The sequence below is a fragment of the Magallana gigas genome, chromosome 3 (assembly GCF_963853765.1).
Source record: "Magallana gigas chromosome 3, xbMagGiga1.1, whole genome shotgun sequence".
Lineage (NCBI taxonomy): Eukaryota > Metazoa > Mollusca > Bivalvia > Ostreida > Ostreidae > Magallana > Magallana gigas.
In genome coordinates this window covers 17,016,474-17,037,592 of record NC_088855.1, presented here as the reverse complement: position 1 = coordinate 17,037,592, position 21,119 = coordinate 17,016,474, and the positions used below count along the sequence as shown (strand labels likewise).

General features: G+C 31.4%; 1 protein-coding gene across 4 annotated transcripts; it reads left to right on the top strand.

Annotated features, from left to right (window-relative positions):
* Nucleotides 1-239: 239 nt before the first annotated feature.
* On the top strand, nucleotides 240-20,167 carry LOC105320621 (diphosphomevalonate decarboxylase). 4 transcript variants are annotated; one of them, XM_034482965.2, is made up of 11 exons: nucleotides 240-389; nucleotides 1,357-1,427; nucleotides 1,732-1,799; nucleotides 7,150-7,196; nucleotides 8,523-8,663; nucleotides 9,049-9,103; nucleotides 9,625-9,769; nucleotides 11,176-11,343; nucleotides 12,015-12,137; nucleotides 15,743-15,895; nucleotides 19,872-20,167. In XM_034482965.2, the coding sequence occupies exons 1-11, from the start codon at nucleotides 317-319 to the stop codon at nucleotides 20,007-20,009; spliced, it is 1,182 nt and encodes a 393-aa protein (XP_034338856.2). In that variant the 5' UTR covers nucleotides 240-316; the 3' UTR covers nucleotides 20,010-20,167. The 4 variants fall into 4 exon arrangements, with proteins under 4 accessions (XP_034338856.2, XP_034338857.2, XP_034338859.2 ...); XM_034482968.2 differs by having other exon boundaries at nucleotides 339-389; nucleotides 1,357-1,432; XM_034482966.2 differs by lacking the exon at nucleotides 1,732-1,799 and having other exon boundaries at nucleotides 1,357-1,432.
* Nucleotides 20,168-21,119: the final 952 nt, after the last annotated feature.

Sequence of the window (21,119 nt, the reverse complement as noted above, 5' to 3'; positions counted from 1 at the left end):
AATTGGGTACGTTTTCTCCTGGGTACGTTTTCAAGGCTCCAGCATTCATAGAATCTACCTTTTCGGTAGCAAAACTGATTCGAAATATCCGGAAATGACCCGAAAAACACTATTTTAAAGTGTTGTTTATTGTGAAATTAAAATCTAAGGAGGCAAGTAATGCAGCACTTCTGTGCAGTACGATGTATATAAAAGGAAAAAAAAGCATCGCTTGCTTTTTTTCTTCATACGAAATGATATACGAACGCATTAACACTTACAATTGTAGCATCGAAAACCGAAATAATTTTATTTCCGGATTGAGGATTGATACGAAATGGAGCTCGCTCCTGATGATGTTGAGTGGGTGACATGTGATTCGCCTGTGAATATTGCTCTCATTAAGTATTGTATGTATTTGGTTCAAAGCGCCAATAATTATAGTTGGATTTTCTTCCTAGTTTAGAAAAAATAGAATTTTCGAATTTCCTCGAAATATACAATGTGTACGGCACATGCACAAGCTTTGATATCAATAGGAAGGCTTTCGGTTTCTGAAATATTTGTTTTGGGTTTTTTCCTTCCAAAATTGTATTATAGCATACAGTGTTGGTAAACATAATGATATTTGAAGAATTGTGTGATATTTTAACTATTGCACTGAAATATTTTGATGAAATGTGGGAAAAGCCAGCTACTACTAGTGTACCATAACTACTTTATTTAAAATAATGACTTATAAAATTCATTATAGTACAGAGGCCTTTTGAAATTTAGGAAATTGGCTGATTTTTCTGTTACTGAATTTAGGAAGGTGAATGATTTTGCAGTTACTGAGTTAGGGGATTAATATTGATTGGGAAAATCATAAATACTTTAAATTTTGGGTATCTTAACAGTGTTTTGGTTTTATGGTGTTTTTTTTATCAATTAAAACTGTATTTCTGGTTTCTTATGCTAAGATAAGGAAACATGAGATTGCATTGTTTATGAATCATGCATACATCAAATAGATCAATCCATCTATATATAAAATTTATAAAATGTTTTTCATAATATTTGAGGAATAAGGACAAGTAATGAAGTATAAAAATTAGGACTCTCTTTTTCAAATATTTCTGAAAAATGGTACATTGTACCTTTCAGATTAGGAACAAGGACCTTATAAATATAATTGAATTGAATTAAGACAATCAAGAGCATAGATAATGAATAGGAAACATTGTGCATAAAAAGTCTAGGGTGTCCATCAAACAACATATAAATAGTGAGAAACAATTGTTCCCCATGGTATGTTTTGGGTCACAACAGTGGGGTGGAATATCGAATACCTTTAGAATTTTTTTTTTATTCAAAGATTTTATGATTCATTTACAGGGGGAAAGAGAGATGAGAAGCTGATCTTGCCATTGAATTCTTCAGTCAGTGTTACACTCAACCAAGAGGAGGTGTGGTAAATTAACATGATATCTTAGAGTTATATAAATTTATTTATGGTAAATTAACACACTGTTTTATAGTTTAAGTCATATATATTTCAATAATCAAAGGCCAAGGATGCCAGTTTTTATTTCAAATATTTTAATCAAACTTAAGGTAAATGAATAGAGTAACAAATTTCAGTACAATTATGATAAATTAAACACACACCTACATGTACATAGGCAAATTCATAATGGGGCAAAGTCAATAATAAGTGTGATTTGGTTAAACAAAAACCCCATAAGATAACTTTTTTGCTTGTATTGACAGTTAAGGGCCAGAACTACAGTAGCTGTCAGTAGAAATTTTAAGGAAGACAAAATGTGGTTGAATGGGAGGTTTGTAGCTTTGTAATTCTAATACCAAAACTTTGTATATCTGAATCAGTTTTTGAGTTCTCCATACACTTAACATTGTTGCAACCACATTTAAACCGATTGAATGCATAAAAAAAATATTTTACAAAGCATTTAATTGTTTATAAACATGTTATTAACAGGTAAAGTAATCCAGCAGTTTAAGTTTAAATGGTTGAAAAGTAAGCCTACATGAAATATAAACTTATTTTCAACAGAAAAAATCATGATGTCTTCAATTTCATGTACAAAGAAAATGTGAAAATCTTAAACCACTTAAAACCTTTGTATCTTTTATTGTCTTTCAATGCAAAATAGATGCCTTAATTTGTCAGAATCCAAAAAAAACTCGGATCAACCATCTAAACTCGCCTATAATACTGCATGGTTCTATCAACACTCATGATGGGCATTGATTTTCGTAGATTGAATGAAAATTTACAATTCAAAGGACATGTAAATTTGTTGACAGTTCAATGGATTATTAATTAATCAGTTTGAATACAATTAGTTATAAGATATTGCACATCAATGAGTATTTAATTTAGTTGATTAACTCAACAACAAAAGTTTGTATTCAACTACTGTAGATTCCTTATTTGACTTGAGTACTTAATTCTGCATTTTAGCTGTTTTCCATCAAATCGCGAGAACATAAAATACCGAAAGGCCAACATTCTGAAATTCTCAATTCCCACTTGGCCAACATTTTGATTTTCACACCTGAGTGATCAGGAGGCTATAGTCTGTTTTCACATGCAAATGTATTTGTCGTCAATTTCATGATAATAGTTTGATGAAAACAAATAAACGATAACATTTTTAAAAATAATTAAATATGATGCATAAAATTATTTAGAGAAATACTGGTAATAATAAATATAATTAATATAATATACTTTTAATACCAATTAAATTACACATAAATCTTCTTTAAATCTGTTATGTTATTTATTTTAAAAAAACCAAACATTTATTTTGCCTATATCAGAAAAAATAAATAAAATTAACAATAGAATATTTAAAAAAAAAAAATATAGATAAGCAATCTTCTGCAAGATGATTACATAAAACCTGTTGTATGAATTAACCAATACACATACATGTATGATTAAAACATTTAAGTAAATAATTATAAACTGTTTAAATTGGGATGTATAATTACATAAATGAGATCGATCAGCAGTTTTTAAAGAATGTAGACTAAATAAGTAAGCATAATTATGATAATTAATTTACAGAATCAAAAGCCTCAAAATTATAAGATCTTAACTGTTGGTTGAAAGATATTAAAAAATCAAATCAAATCAAAATGGCCTATCTTCAGGTTCAAGTCAACTTTCTACAGAACGACAGAGGAGAATTTTATCTTCTTAACTAGTTATGTATTCATCATCACACAATCGATCCAATTAAATGTGAAGTGATCAAATTTCTTCGGGCTTTATTGGATGTGATCACGTCCCGACCAAAATTATCACCTTATAATACTCAAAGAATGATTCCTTATTCCTTAAATATTGTGTAGATTGGAAATACTCAATATAACTTTATAAGCCATAGAATATTGAAGAAAAAAATTGAAATTTTATAAACCCATATGATTTATAGCTATAATTTCCAACGGTATTTTTATAATTACATTATTTTTAAGGCTAAGTTTAACTCGACTAAAAAAATTAACTCAAAATATGATGACAATTAATAGACAATCCAAGATTTATATAATTATATAGCTCAATTTAAAGCATACATTGAGTGAAAATATGTAACAGTTAATTACTAAAAAATCATAATTTTAAAATTACATTTTCATTGGAATAAATTAAATAAAAAAATATACTGGGGCAGATGCTCAAATCATATTTATTCTTCTGAATGCAAGCTTATTTTTTCCTCAGATTCCCTTTTTATGTGAAAACAAACTATAGCTTACCTGTAATTAAATTCATTTGTTCTCAACCTGCACCCCATTCCCACTTAGCCAACACAGATCTACCTGTATTTTACCTGTATTTTTTCAAAATGTTGGCTAAGTGGGAAGACACCAAATTTTTATCAAAGTTTCATGTTATTTACATATGTCCGAAAATTAAAAGCGAGACTTTAAAATTTAAAATCAAATTATGATAAGATTTTAAAGTTTTGTGCAATTAAAAATTGTTATAAAGACTTGATAGAGGACAATAAATAGTCTTTTTAGCTCACCAAGACGAAGTCAGGGGGAGCTTATGCTATACCCTCGGCGTCGGCGTCGGCGTCCGGACCTGGTTAACGTTTTTGTTGCAGGTCCTGTATCTAAGCTATTATTTGTCCTATCTTCACCAAACTTGCATGGATGATGCATCTGGACCTACTTATGGACTTGAAAGACTTGGATGCTGAACCTGAGTCCTAAATTTCAGATGCTGGAGGAGGCTAAGTTTGTTGAACCAGGTTAAAGTTTTTGTTGCAGGTGCCCTTTGATGGCAATATCTAAGTTACTGCAGGTCCGTACTTCACCAAACTTGCATGGATGGTGTGTCTTATGATACTGATGCACCAGACAGGCTTTAGTGCTGAATCTGAGCTATAGGTTTCGGATGCTGGAGGAGGTTAAGGTTTTTGGAGCAGGTTAAAGTTTTTGTTGCAGGTGCCCTTTGATAGCAATATCTAAGTTACTGCTGGTCCGTACTTCACCAAACTTGCATGGATGGTGTGTCTTATGATACTGATGCACCAGGCAGGCTTGGGTGCTGAATCTGAGCTATAGGTTACAGATGCTGAAGGAGGTTAAGGTTTTTAGAGCTGGTTAAAGTTTTTGAAACAGGTGCCCTCTGATGATTATATCTTAGTTACTACTTATCCTAACTTCACCAGACTTCCATGGATGGTGCGTCTTATGATACTGATGCACCAAAGAGGCTTGAATGCTGAATCTGAGCGATAGGTTTCGGATGCTGGAGGAGGTTAAGGTTTTTAGAGCTGGTTAAAGTTTTTGAAACAGGTGCCCTCTGATGATTATATCTTAGTTATTACTTGTCCTAACTTCACCAGACTTCCATGTATGGTGCGTCTTATGATACTGATGCACCTGACAGGCTTGAATGCTGAGTCTGAGCCATAGGTTTCAGATGCTGGATATGGTTAAGTTTTTTGGAACAGGTCACATGTTTAATAGATAATAGTACTATTTCAAACTTGCATAGTTGATTAAACTGTAATATGAATGAATCACAGAGGAAGCTTCAGATGCAGAGCTTGATCTCCATTATCAAGGATGCTAAAAAGTATATCTTAGTTATTACAGGTCCTAACTTCACCAAACTTGAATGGATGGTGTGTCTTATGATACAGATGCACCTGACAGGCATGGATGTTGAATCTGAGCCATAGGTTGCGGATGCTGGAGCAGGTTAAGGTTTTAATTGCTAGTGCCCTCTGATGATGATATCTTAGTTATTACTGGTCTGAACTTCACCAAACTTGCATGGAGATGCTTCTTATGTATACTGATGCACATGACAGGCTTGAATGCTGAATCTGAGCCATAGGTTTCAGATGCTGGATGAGGTTTAGTTTTTTATGGAACAGGTCACATGTTTTATAGATAATAGCTTGCATAGTTGATTTAACTATATTATAAATGAAACGCAGAGGTTGCTTCAGATGCAGAGCCTGATCTCCATTATCAAGGATGCTAAAGAAATTTCCTACCTCACTCAAACTTGCTCGAAAGATAGATGTGTTTGTTGATAATTGATATAACATGATTCCTATGATATAGTATTGTGAAGTATGAAACACTATTGTTTAATATGATACAATATAATATCATATGTAATGTTATAAAAAGTAATAAGATATAATATGATATTGTATCAATTTTTTTGATATTTTATGTTATGATATTGTATCATGATATTGTTATGTATAGCATTGTATATTATGATACAATATTGTATAATATTGTATTGTATTATTAATTCATTATTTTATCACATGATACTATTACATAAGATATTGCAAAATATAATATTGTATCCTATGATAGAATTTTGTATATTTTATAATATTTTATCATACTATATTGTATAATAAAATTATATGATATTAGTTTCTGTAATAAAGAATTATATCACATGAAATTGTATAATATGAAACTGTAATATTATATAATATCGTATCATACGATATTGTATAATAGGATATTGGTTTATAATATCATTATGATGTATTATCACATCACATGAACTTGTATTGTATGATATTGTAAAATATATTATTGTATCATATGATACAATATGTATAATATAATATTGTATTATATAATATTTTACTTTATCACATAATATTGTTTCATTTGATATGATACAATGTTGTATCAAATTATTTTGTATCATATGATACAATATCGTATTATGTATCAAAAATGATAAAAAAGGAATAACGTGAATTCTACAGCGAACCATACGCGCATAATTTTCGCGCATGTAACATTTTTTAATGTTACCCGTTGCCAAGTGCGTTGCTAACGCTGAGGGTAATAGTAAATATTATTAGCTGCGTCTTAACCAATCAGATTTCAGTATTTAACATGAAAGTATAACAAATTACAATATCATATCTCATCATTGTTTATTGTGATATTTTATTGTATTATATGATATATGTTGTAAATATGATAGGATGCAATATTTAATTTTATATTATTGTATTGATTAACATATGAACATATGATTATCATACAATTTTTTAACAGATGATATACGATATTGTGTCAAAACAGAGTCCATGAATATCCAAGATCATAAAGTATGATTTTCATTTAATATGATAAAGGTGGTCTCATAAGGTGAAGTCTCATATGGATGATGTCTCGTCTCGGTGAGCTTAAAGTATGATTTTCATTTAATATGATAAAGGTGGTCTCATAAGGTGAAGTCTCATATGGATGATGTCTCGTCTCAGTGAGCTTTGTAATCTGTGATTACCTATGTTTTAATGTTAATTTCACAAATTGTTTCTAAAATATTGATCATCAGGTGTACAAGCTAAGGAGAGAATTTTACTTTTCTTGAATAATTTTGTCTGGCCTCAAGTAGGCATAAAAAATCTAAAATTTATCAAATATATCAAATAATATCAGCTTTTCAAAAATTGGAAGAATATACATTGTGCCGGGGTACTCTTCAAAGATATGGCCCTTTATAGCTTCAAGTTAATGAGATTCAATGATATAATTTCATGCAATGTCATGATGCATGTATCTAATATAAAATGACATTATTGTTTATACAAACATATACTGCAGTATGTACCTAAATTGTTTTTCCTGAAATTGTTTTAACAGGGAACAGTCAATGAAAAATGCAAGGTTACAATCCGTGATCTCCCAAAGTAAGTGTACAGTTGTTTCATTCATATTCATTGACTACCAATTTTCATGGAATTTGTCGTTGAGTTTGATCCACAATTTGCAACTATATCTTATCATGTATTGATAGGATCATAGGCCAGAAATGAAACTGGGATATTTACTTGTCAATAATCTATGAAAATTGATGTTCACAATCATATATGACACCTCAGAACTTCATCAGGCAGAGTATAATCCTCTGCATAATGTAGATTCCTCTTTCTTGTTCTTACTGGTACATGTTAATGCAAATGATATATTGAACCCCAAAACAAACGTGTTGGATTTGACACGACTGACATAAGTTGCAACTTAATTGGTTCATAATTGGTGCAAAACACATCTCTGCTTTTCCCAATGAGTGTTAGTAAAATGAATATATTAAATACATTCTGTGTGTTTCCTATTCCATCTTTAAAATGTGGCAGAGGGTAGGAAAAACATTTTATTTTTTTTTTAACATTTGATCATTGTTTACAAACATGGCAAATACAGACCAACAGTCAACAATAGAACTGCCACAATGTCAAGAAAACGTTGATGGTCTGGAGTTTCATCAAGATAATATACCCAACACTTTCAATGAATTGTATTTCGTAAATTCGTAAAGGCTTTAGTACATAAATCTTTGCGACTCCCATACAATGCCACACTGTAAATCATAATACAAGAAAGTTGTAAAACATTATACATATATAGGAAAGCCCTGGAGTGTTATGTCGCCCGATGCCGAAGGCACAAATATTCTGGTATTGTTGCCCGAGAAGACATGTAATATAAGTTATATAACATTTTTAAAAGTAAAAATGTGTTTAAGAATACTTTTACCTCATAAACAGGTGTATCTTAATTATTAATGCATCTTCATATCTTACAAATCAATTTTTGCGTAAAATGTCGATCGGTGCTTCCAAAAAGAAGATGAATTTTCAAATTAAACAATATAAGTTTCTCTGAATAGCAGACACTGTCCTGACATTTTTTTACTTTCGAGGAACCGGTGAGGAACTATTTACGTTTGCTTAGCTAAATTTCGAACCCGATGTAATTAATATGCAGAGTTATTGCACACAAGGGGTATATAACAGTTTCGGGAGGGCAATATTACCATTTCCTGTAAAATACTTTTTTGGAGAGAAATACAACTATTTCCAGTGTGATTCAGCAATTTTCAGGGCAAAGTAATAAGATTATCCCATTTGTGAAATAACAAGAAAACTTATTCAAAAATGTTATATAATCCTTTGTTTTAGGTAGCTTGGAATGAAATAACATTCTGAGTGTGCAACTTTATATCATATATTTAGTTAAAAGATTGTGCAGGAAACGCAAGATTGATGGTGATCAACCTAATGAGAAACTTCAATGGAAACTGCATATCTGCTCAGAAAACAATTTTCCCACAGCTGCTGGGCTGGCATCCTCTGCTGCTGGATATGCTTGTCTTGGTAAATAAATAAAAGATTGCTTATATATACATGTATCTAGATTGTGGGATGTGGGTGTGTGGCTTAAATTGAATCAAATTGCTAAGGCCAAGGTCATGGGACTCACTTAGGTCATGAGCAATCTTAGTACCAACAAACCAGTCAACTATCAGGTACCTTTGTCTCTTCAAAACAGCAATGGACATGAAGCTCATTGACTTTGTTCAAAGATTGCATGCATAGATACTACCTGAGAGTACACAAGAATTCTTTTATTAAAGTCAAGGTCAAATAACTTAAAGTTCAGTAAAAGTTGTCTTCCCATGACATTGCTTTTTATCAGATACACATATATTGAGATAACCAGGAATTATGGCGATTTAAATTGTTTTTTTTTCTTTTTCAGTGTATGCTCTGTCAAAGTTGTATGGAGTGGAAGGAGATATTTCCAAAATAGCCAGGTAATGAGTTATAGGGTATTGTGTATCTTAATAAAGATGAGACATGTTGGATTCATGGTAGTCAAACAATGCTAATACAAGTACATGTACTATACTATACTAAACAATACTATGCTGAACAATATATTGGATCATAAGAAAACAAACGGCATTTTCGAGTGTATAGCTCTTAGACAGTAAGATTTTCAAAATGATTTGCAGTTATCATGTGCACTAGCTGGCAGTAATATCTATACTGTAAAAGTGTTTATTTACGCTGATGGTTACGTACGTGTTTTCTATAGACAAACAATACGCATGGGTGTTAAATATGCAGATGTGTGATTTACTACTCTAAAGTTTTAATTTTTTTTTTACCATACTTGAGGGGTATTTTACACGGTTTTCAGCGTACCATGTAACTAGTGTAAATTTCCCTCATGCGTAAATAACCACTTTTACAGTGATAGATTATGTAAGCACTTGTATCAAGATTTCCAGAAACTTCTAATACTGTTTATTTTGTAATCCTCTGCTTTCAGACTGGGCTCTGGCAGTGCTTGTCGAAGCATCCATGGGGGTTTTGTCATCTGGAACAAAGGAGATGCAGAGGATGGGGAGGATTCATCGACTGAACAGATAGCTCCAGAAACACACTGGCCAGAGCTCCGTGTTCTAATACTTGTGGTAAGAATCAAGCACATTCATATAATATAACACACATATATTGTATATATAATGATGTACTGGTGTCATATAATATTTTGGTAATGCGAAATATTAAACTCGGGTCCAATATGTGTGTTCAGAATAACAGAGTAGAATTGATGCAGGGATTGTGAAACTTTGAACACATTTGAACTTTTAACTCATTTTGTTGTTAGTTTTATTGCCTTAAAATTATGACAATTAGAAGCAAAGATTAATTAGGGCCCCGCAAGGATTTGCGGGTGCCCTATAGTAATCACTCTGTCCGTCCGTCCTTCTGTCCGTCCGTCCGTCTGTCACTCTTCCGTCCACAAATTTCCTGTTTTTTTCTAATAACTTTTTTTATGGTTGCCCAATCAAGTTCAAATTTGGTATGGTAGTTCAGTAGGCAGAAATACATATTTTGATGCTAAGTTTGGTTCTCTATGTCTTCTGGTTTGGAGCTGGGGTGGTGGGGTAGATTCATAACTATGCATAAGAAGAATGGGCAAAGAGAGATAACTGCTGAGAATGAATGGGCAAAGAGAGATAACTGCTGAGAATGTTACCATTGTATACATGGAAGGCTGTGCAATATTTGTCCTTTGGGATTAATTAACCTTCCACAGGAAGAAAATCCTAAGCTTTATCTTTATCTGTCACATTGAGATTAATTACTGCACTGCCTGTGTCTGCAAATGAACTTTGTTTTGAAGTTAAGGTCAATTTTGAATGATGTGTAGTATTGTGTACATTCTTTGAAATATGGATTTGAAATATAATATTCATATTTTTTGGGGTTAAAATACCGTACACAATGATTTATGATAGTTTTATTGAATAGAGGCAAAGCCTAGGTATCATTGCATTGGTATCAATTCTTTGTTTTTTTAACAAATTTTATTTCATCCCATGTTAACCCACTTTATCCCGTGGATATGACTCATTGGATATTTTTTTTGATATTCCAGAGTTGTGACTTTACAATGGGATTTGCCTAGGCATAATGAAGTAAAAATAATGTAGAGTTTTATAAACAGTGTAAACATTGATTGCGGTGTATAAAATATGGGATAAATAGAATCTCATGATTTGTAGTAGAATATGATTTTTATCCAACTTGTGTGTTTTATCCCCTCACTAAGGCTCAAGAAAAAAACACTTTAATTGTTGGATGAAAATCATATCCAACTACAAATCACGAGATCCTATATATTCCAGTTCTTTACATCTTCTGCCGGGCATTTATTTTTCATCATTGTTAATATAAAGAGGATGGAATTCAAAGTTTTTTTCACTTCTCTATATTAATTGTCATAGCGGGGCCCTTCCTGACTGGTCAGTTTTCTAGTTATCCCTCCTTCTGACCTAATGATGAAATATTAAAATCATTTGGATTCTTTCAGGTCTCAGACCAGACAAAACACACAGCAAGTACAGTAGGGATGCAGACGAGTGTAGAAACCTCTGATCTACTTCACCAGAGACTACAAGGGGTGCCAAAAAGAATAGAGAGAATAAAGAAAGCCATTCTCAGAAAGGATTTTCATTCATTTGCTGAAATAACTATGAAGGTACTACCGGTATATGCTGTTCAAACATGGAAGAATAACTTAACTTTCATTTCATTTCCTGCTATTGCAGCAAACATTTGCTGGGGACTTTTATGAAGTTTTAGTATTGTCATAAGTCAAGGTATGTTAGATCATTGAAAATGTCTATCTATTAAACAAGATACTTATGAATTGAAAATCAATACATTAATGGCGGCTTGATTTTCATGGGTATACATCACCCAGGCCACAATTTTACATCCTGATCAAGTTATGAAATGTTATCGATACTGTAAATTCCTAATTAAAAGAAAGGAATTAATATTTGCGCAAAATTGCAGGAAGCACCTTTTGGGGATTTTAAAATTTCGCCATTATTTTCTGAGAGCTGAATACTATTAGCAATGAGGATAAAAGTTCCGCATTTGCGATTTTATATTCTCGCAATTTGATTCAAAACAGCGGTATTGCAGAATTAAGTACATGTACTCGTGTTATATAAGGAATTTACAGTATTGTATATCTACTTGATCTACTATTAAAAAAAATCAATCCAACAAATTATGTCCCCACGAAAATGTAAGAAAAAAATTCAATACAGGATAATGGTAATTGGCCCTCATGACTTTAAATGATTCCACAGTACATGTACCAGGTAGTTGTCTCAAAGTGATTTTTCTTTTTACATTTAGGACAGTAATCAACTCCATGCTGTGTGTCTGGACACATACCCTCCAATCTCCTACCTCACCGACACCTCCCATCACATCATGCAGCTTGTCCATGCCATCAACCAAGACAACAGCTCCAACATGGTAAATTATTCCAATCCTTCTGATCATTTATGCATTCATAGATGATGTAGTCATGATTTTCCACACACATACAAATATTTTTCAATGAAAAAAAAAATGACTTCAATGTACCTCAATAGACACAGACAAAAATATCTCATGCAAATTGATGGTTTTTGAGACTCATTTTAAGAATAGGGTACCCTCTCTTGAGACAAAGTTGCAACTTAAATAAGCAAGCTTTGGTCTTTTTTCTCAACAGAGATGGGGTCAATTACATTCAAAAGTAATTAATTAAATTACAATTACTTGCTTAAAACCTTCAATAAAATTACCATTCCCATTACAAAGATTTTAAAATGTAATTAATTAAAGTACAATTACTTTGCAAATGTAATTAATTAAATTATACATTACATTTACAAATTATACATTTTATTATTGAATCAAAGCAAGACAGACATGTACAAATTGTCATGAAAATTTACTAATGATTGAAACAGCACATACAAATTTTTACAGTTTCCTTTAATGATTATTAATTGTTTAGTTTCCATGTTCCCTAACCTACATCTATCATGTCTACCTGTCTTTTCTAGAATACTGAAAATAAACATTTATCTCTACTGAATTCTTCTTTATAAATTGTAAAAATACAGGTTAGGTAAATCTGGGGTAGAGACTTTATAATTGTTATCAAAACAAAATTCACACCTAATGGTCTATTGATCATTTATAGGGAACCCACCAAGATTTGGCAAGAAAAACTTAAAAACTCTACTGAAGCCATAGCTCTAGGCAAACTGGAAATTTAAAAACATGACCTAATAGTTTATACAGTTCAAATAAATAACATTGATTTTATTTGTAAAATAAGATAAAAGTATTCAAACTCAGTTAATACATCAATCAATGAAATAATTAATTTTAAGGTAAAAGAGATTGAGCATGCCATCAAAACTATTAGGTCCCTGATAAATATTAGAAACATTGGTATTCACATTTAACATAAATTTAGGAACTTCATGATTAGTGAATAAGTGAAAATGTTTATATACTTAAAAAACTGCATGTATATATTTGGTAAAAGTTAAATGCGCTTTAAGTCTTTTCCTAACTTGATCTTGTATTTGTATTGTTTTATAATTTTGTACTATTAGAAGTGGGGGAGGGGGGTCATTGGATAGTGGACAGCTTTCTTATTTGTTTATACAATTATTAGTGTGTAATTGAAAAGTAATTTGAATTACATGCCCTTTTTTAAAGTAATTAATTAAATTACCATTACATGTAATTGAAAAATAGGTCAATTACACTTTACTTTCAATTACATCAAAATTTGTAATTAATTACACTCAATTACCATTACAAATTACCATTACCCCATCTCTGTTTCTCAACAAATCGTTGAAGAGTGGACACTAATGACCTCCTTTTATATTTTTTCAGATTTTTAAATCTTTTGATTTAAGTCTGTAGCTGCGCAGTTCTAAGTGTTTTTGAAATGCATTGTTCTGTCCTTACGTGCATAATTTGTTTACAAAACAACATGTTTAATGTCATATTTATTGCTTTTGTATCTTTTGACAACAGTTTTAGTAAGTTTTGGACAGAAACAAGCCAGTTCAAGAAATGTTTACATTTTTCATTTTAAATGTAAAAGATGGCCACACATCCCCCTTAATTAAGGTTAAAGGGTTAAAGGCAGATGTTCAATGCAAGTAATCATAACTTGGTTTAGAGTTTTTACTGTGGAGGGGTTTATCAATAGTAGAAATTGTGTTAAGAAATCAGTTTATTGAATACACAAAAATTTAGTACAGAGAAGGGAAGCTATAATTTACAGAACTAATGTAGAAACATTAAGCCATTATGAAGATTTTTTGTTATAACTGAATCAAAATTTCTGTGGGCAGAGAGGGTCACAATTATGGATTCTGACTGCATATTAATTATAATTGTAAACTGATGGGCTGTATTGCTCAAGGTTGAATTTTTGAATGAATAAATAAATATATTATGACGTACTTCCTATTGAATTATATAGAAATATTCATTAAAAAATGTTGAAGCAAAGAGAGGCTGTAATTTGCCAAAATTGATATGGTGGTAAGCTAAGAAAGAAATTTAAAGTTGTAGAATAGATATACTATGAGCACTGAGGATCAGAATTTTATGGGGACACAAAGGGAATTTCATGGATAGTATAGAATCAAGTTTGTTCTCGTTATAAGAACTAGACTTTGACCCATGCATGCATGGGTTGACATATTGCATATGATATCCGATCACTGAATAGATACATCGACACACCGTAGTGTTGACATTTACATAATCAAGCTTTAAGCCTACAATAATGCTATTAATTTCACTACACTCTGCTTAGTTAGAATAATCTAACTGTGTCTCAAACAGGCCTTCACAACAGTTAAAATGCTTCTCATATACCCGTAATGTAGCAAAAAAAATCTGCAGAATCGCTCCGAAACAATTTTGGAGAAAATAAATGAAACTGCATTGAAGATAACAGTCAAATTATTCATAACAAACCATCTTGAGGCTGTAAATACCTTTCATCTAAAAATTTAACTCATTTTAATTAAGAACTCAACACTTTTTCACCAATGTTTTTTACCCTCTTCAAATTTACACACCATGTTGACCTCAGGATTTTTCATATTAAATGCACTGAGGTACAGTTATCTCCTGTATTTTCTTTGATGAACAGAATATATAGCAAATTTTCAATGAAAATTTACACGTATTTGTATTATTGTTTCTGAGTGTATCCATGCAAATGTAATACATGTATTGTGGAAACATAAACTAAAGAGCCTCCCGTGATTTAACATCTATGTAATGTGCATGCGCAAGATTGTAAAATCCAAAAAATCAAGATGATTTCCAGATTATTTAAAGGAATTTTTGTTGATTATTAATTAGCGACGCTTGATTGAGAAAATTTTTTAAAAAATTGGTAATCTTCAAGTACCAATGGTATTTAAAATATAGAAAACAAAAGACAGTCACATGAGTGCTCGTCCGATTTATCTGTATTTAAGCCCAAAAATTCGAGTCTATTATTTTAATATAGTAGTATAGGTTATTTTCTGAGGAGGATACTGTGACCAAAATTTCTGTAAATTGTGTAGAAAAATATCTTTGCAGAATATGATAGTTATTTTCTGTAAGCAAGAATTATAAAGACACATAGATTTACGTGTACGTTTATTGGATGGATATTATATACTAGTATACATGTACTTAGGTCAAACAAACATGTGGTAAGTTGAAGACTTCAAAACTGAACAAGAGCCTCAATAGTACTGAATTTGAGTTGGAAAAACTGTACCCTGCTTATATAAAAATACTACAAAACATGTACATGTATATTGCTAGCTATCAAAAGACACAGTTGCCCAGTTGAGTGATGTGGCTAACATTTTTATTAAGGTTTTGTCCATATGAAGCAAGATCACACATTGGTACAATAACTATTGTGTACACACAATTTCTGATTTACACATGCGTCGATCAATATTTCTAGTTGTACATAGAATTTTGAATTTTCTTCAATTTAATACAGACTTGCTTACAAAGTTCTTTGTGACATTTTTCATTGATAGGTTGCCTACAGCTTTGATGCAGGACCAAACGCCTTTTTGTTTATGCAAGAAAAAGATGTACCCACAGTTCTTGATATTCTGCATTATTTCTATCCCAGCTCCGACCCACATTTCATCAGAGGGATACATGTGCCAGGGAAGCATGACACTCATGTAAGTAGGACAGGGCTACCCCCATAACGATAGCTCAGCGGGATGGACAAATCGTGGAGCTATGGTTCCATTCATACAAAAAACTGTATATTTACTGTGGAATCATCATCGTTGGTGGGGGATAAATGTTCTCGGCTTATTAGGGGAAATTTTTGCTGCCCATGAACATTAGCCCCCACAAATAAAAATTATTCCACAGTATTGCACACAAAGTGTTGTGCATGGTTTTGGAATTATTTAACTAATTTTAATACCAAAAAATTCCTGATACATTTTACTTTAGATGTCATTACTTTACTTGCCTCTGATTATCTTTTAAACACCCTCACAAGCCCTGTGAAATGAAAGTGTGGTTTGTTTACAGTTAAAAGGCTCAACTCCAATCTAAGGAAAAAGTAGTTCTTTTATAAATATTGTATTGAGGTATTCCTTCATCACATACAGATATATGGTTGATAATCGATGATATTTTCACAATTATGTTCTGATGTTGATCAGGGACAGGTCGATGGTTGACAGTTAATTGACACTTTCGGGAGACAGGTTGACTGTTGACACTTCCATTACGCAATCTTCTGGTTAAAATTTGTGACTCTTGATCCCTATTTGAAATTTTAAAAATTTACTTTTAAAGGTTGGTTAGGGTGTTTAGGAAAACATTTAAGAGAAGTAAAGTGGTAAATCTATAGTAAAGTTCTCCATAGTCCGTTAACCTTAATTTCCTGTGGAGCTACAGTTCTGCAGCTAGGAGAGTGTGATTTAGGTAGTCCTTCACCTGGCACTAAATGGGATCAATCTCAAAATTATTGGTTTTTTGCTCACCTGAGCTATTGTTGCTCGGGTGAGTGATGTGGCCACTGGGCCTCTTGTTCATGATGTATGTATATCTTAGAACTTGATAGACTAAAAAAAGAAAAAGTATCTGTGATATTTTTTTTTTATTACTATGATCAGCTCTCAGCAACATGCACCCCATAGCCAATCGGTGACAATATGAATATTTGCAAGAGTTTTGTTTTTCTGTGAATAAGGATAATTTTTTGATGCACAAAATAAGTGTTAAGCATTTGATTTAAAGATAACAATCAATTTTTTTTCTCAAATCTTAGTAAATACATGTTTTGGGAGGCAGACGTACATATTAGAGTTATATACAACACAAAAAACATGCCTCATAGTTCAATGTAGGTCATGTTAAACTATTTTCATTCTTTTGTATGACATTTAAGCAAAAGGATTTTTAAAAGAATGGTTTTAATGAGTTACTTTAAACTGTAACCCATGTATACCCTGAAGATGAATTTCTGTAAAAATCACATTTTGCCTCAATTCCTATACAATTGCAGTTTAGGCTGATGAACAATATTTGGACATGCTTTAAACATTGAAAAATTAATTAATCAGATTCTCAGTAGCTGCTATCTATAAGTTTTCTTTCCTTCTAATCACTTACATCAAACTCTCATCCATATTTCTGCTGTTTTAATATTTAAATATTTAATATCTTTCTTTTTTTGTTGGGGGGGGGGGTGCATATTGGCTCCAAGTGTAAAATTTAATATTTTAAAACCATGATGATAAAATGAAATAGATATTCAAATGTTTGAAATAATCAAATTTATTTCTAAAATATTGTATCCATAACCAAACTTGCCTCCTAATGTTTAAATTTCAATAACCCTATTACCGTAAGGTTATCAATCATTTTCAACTCTTATTTTGTACACACATTACCGTACTGTTTGCTTATTTTTATCAATATTTTACAGATATAGAACTTATGGGCAATCCCATTGTACACAAACAACCAAAATATATTTTTAATTACATACATGTATGTATGTATGTAAAAATCAAAATCTTGATATAATTGTGTCATACAATATCAACTGTGAGCCCATCTTTCTTTGTTGGTCATACATGTACATGCTTAGCTCTTTGGTAAACCGGCTGGTATTACATTTTATTAAGGTTCTCTGAACCTCAGCCTCAAAGTATTTTTTTCATCTTAAAAATATTATTTATCCTTCAAACTTTAAAAATGAAATAAAATTAAAAAAAATATTTTAATGGAATCTGTGCATTATACAAAAATATTGCATATTTGGCCACGATGAATGTATTGAAATAAATAACCTATACAAGTTGAGATCAAATTAGAAAAAAAAGTTGCACCGGTGGCGTGAACTCCTTTACCTCCACGTAGTAAGTCTCCGGAGCTACTAAGCCAACAGTTAGTTGAATGGCTTAGCATTATATGAACAATTCTAAGACTTATTAAATTTGCCTATAAAAGAGGCAGATTTATGGTACGAAAAAATTCTTGATAATTTAGAGTTATCGAACATTGCTGAGAATCGGAGATCGTAAAAATTGCTGTTTTATGATATATACTGGGCAAGGTCTAGCTCAAACTATTGCTCTCATTTCGAGCCCCATCCTGTGTCTTTCATACAACAGGAAAATGGTATTTCAAATGTTAAACATGTATATTTCCATTTCCCACACCTTTAGAAAAAAAGCAGGTCAACATTTTAAATATCCATATCTATACTACTATATTGAAATAATAGACTCGAATTTTTGGCCTTCAATACCGATAAATCAGAAGAGTACTGTCTTTTATTTTTTTAAAACATCATTGGTACTTGAAGATTACCAATTTGTTTTTATTTTTTCTCGCTTCGCTAATTAATAATCAACGAAAATTCCTAAAAAAAAAAAATTACGGAAATCATCTAGATTTTTTTTACAATCGTTCGCGTGCGCAATACATTTTCGCTAACGGGATCTTTATGTTTCCACAATATCATATTTTCATGAGTAAACTCAGAAACGATAATACAAATACGTGTAAAATTTCATTGAAAATTTGATCTATATACTCTGTTCATATAATATATTTATCATATCTTATGAGAGAAATTTTAAAATAACAAATATACATATCAACTTAATACTTACTTTTGCTTTGGTGATGGCAAAACCATGCAAAAAATTCACATTATATTTCTTAAGAGTGAAGAAAATATTGGTGAAAAAGTGTTGAATTTTTCCATTATATGGATTAAATTTTTAGATGAAAGGTATTTACAGTCTCAAAAAAGTTTATTATGATTAATTTGACTGTTATTTTCAATGCAACTTCATTAATTTTTCTCCAAAATCGTTTCGGAGCGATTCTGCAATTTTCTGCTACATTACGGGTAAAGGGGGAGGCACTTTAACGATGGTGAGAGCCTTTCCCGAGACACAGATAGATTATCCTAACAAAGGAAAGTGTAGGCCTTTAGCTTTGTTATGTAAATGTCAACAATGCGGTATGTCGATGTATTAATTTCGTAAATGTACAATATGCAATGTCAATCCGTGCACGCACGGGTCAAAGTCTAGTTGATGAAAATATATCAAAAAGCCTTTTTTTCTTACATAAGAATGTATGCTCCACCCAACCCAATTCACAGGCAGTTGACATTAAAAATATCTTTTTATAAGTTGTCTTGATAGTTTAATGCTACTATAATATTAACAAGGTTTGTCTTGGTTTTTGAATTTTTTAGACTGGCTCATTTGCCAAAATTTCTGTTCGTAATTCTTGCGGAATTAATAGTTGATTACCCTCCAATCGCTACTTCCTACATTTACTATCGTAACTACTTACTACTTTTATGCAGATACGTGTGTTTATGTTTATGTCATTCATTTGAATTTACGATACAACTGTTTCTTTCATTAAAAACATGCTCTGAATTATTATGTCAATTGCTTCTCCTATCAATAAATCTTTAAAATTTGTGATTAACGCCATCTCATGGAGATTATGATGAAGCTTGTTATTATTATAGTTACTGTACAGGAAACTATCTATCAATAAAAAGTAATATTTTTTTAGGTCAAAGCCTGTGACCAAATCCAATGATAATACTCATACATGTACCAATATATAAAACTTTGTACTAAATCTGTTCATTGACAGGTGGATTACACTGCATTTAGTGACATAAAAGTGATTCCTAGAGCTCTAAAATTCATCATCCACACAAAACCTGGACCAGGCCCAAGTGTCCAGGAAAGCGATAATGGTCTATTAACAAAGGATGGATTACCAAAATAACTTCAACAGAACAGTAGAAAGTTCTAGATCCAACCTTATCTCAACATTTTCCTCATTTTTCTATATACAATGTCTTCATAAATTTTTTATTCATTTTGTATGTACGAAATATTGTATGCGAATAGTGCTAAAAATAAGTATTTCAGAATAAAGAAATAACTTGAAAAAAGTTTGTGTGATTTTTTGGTATTGATCTTTAAAGTTCATTGAATTCTATGAAATAAGCTGAGCTCTGTATTACTAACCAGGTACAGCAAAACTCCAATAAAAAGAACACGTGTATAGCGAATTTACGGCTATAAAGAATTCTTATTTATGTCCTGGCAAAAACACATGTATCTTAAATAAACCTATAGAAAATTGCTGTATATAACGAATACGCCTCTAACAAATTTACGGCTATAACGAAGTAATTTCAAGACCCCGCTGGCAAACTTATAACATATTTTCTCATTTTTATTACAAATATTTTCCATTTCAAATTTTATTAAAAATACATGCAATTTTAAGATGCATATATAGAATACTCAAATTAAAAAAGCATTTGGATTTTTTTTAAATAAAGTGAAATAATAATAATATTTATATTTTTTGTAAATGATGGTAATACTGATTTTATAACAAACGATAGTTTGGAAAACCGTCAGCTGATTTTTTAATAACGAATTCGCTATAACACTTCTTACGAATTCGTTATAAACGCACAGCAAATTACGACTATAACGAAGACTTGTCAATGGTCCCTTGAAATTCGTTATAATCGAGTTTTGCTGTACCAGATTACAGAGCTTATCAAGTTGAAGCATTGGTCACACAGTGCAATCTGTAATTGATGATGAGATACCTATGAATGAAAGGGGAACCCTTTTGCAATGCAAAGAGAAACAAGATGCCCATGGACCACATCGCTCACCTGAGCAACAATAAGCATGATAAAATCAGCTTAATGGAGTCATAATATAAATATCTGAACAATGTGGTATGATACATGTCGATCCTGTATATTAAATAAAAATTAATTTTTCCCCGAATATTCCTATATTTATAAACCCTATTTATAAGTCCCTTTTCTAACATGATGACTTAAGTCATATCACATGTTGAGCATTG

What these genes read in the sequence shown, in the direction of transcription:
- LOC105320621 (XM_034482965.2), top strand. Translation starts at nt 317, where the DNA reads ATGGAGCTCGCTCCTGATGATGTTGAGTGGGTGACATGTGATTCGCCT. An exon ending in AAAATGTGGTTGAATGGGAG is followed by an intron (nt 1,800 to 7,149) that starts GTTTGTAGCTTT and finishes TTGTTTTAACAG; the next exon opens with GGAACAGTCAATGAAAAATG. An exon ending in ACAATCCGTGATCTCCCAAA is followed by an intron (nt 7,197 to 8,522) that starts GTAAGTGTACAG and finishes TCATATATTTAG; the next exon opens with TTAAAAGATTGTGCAGGAAA.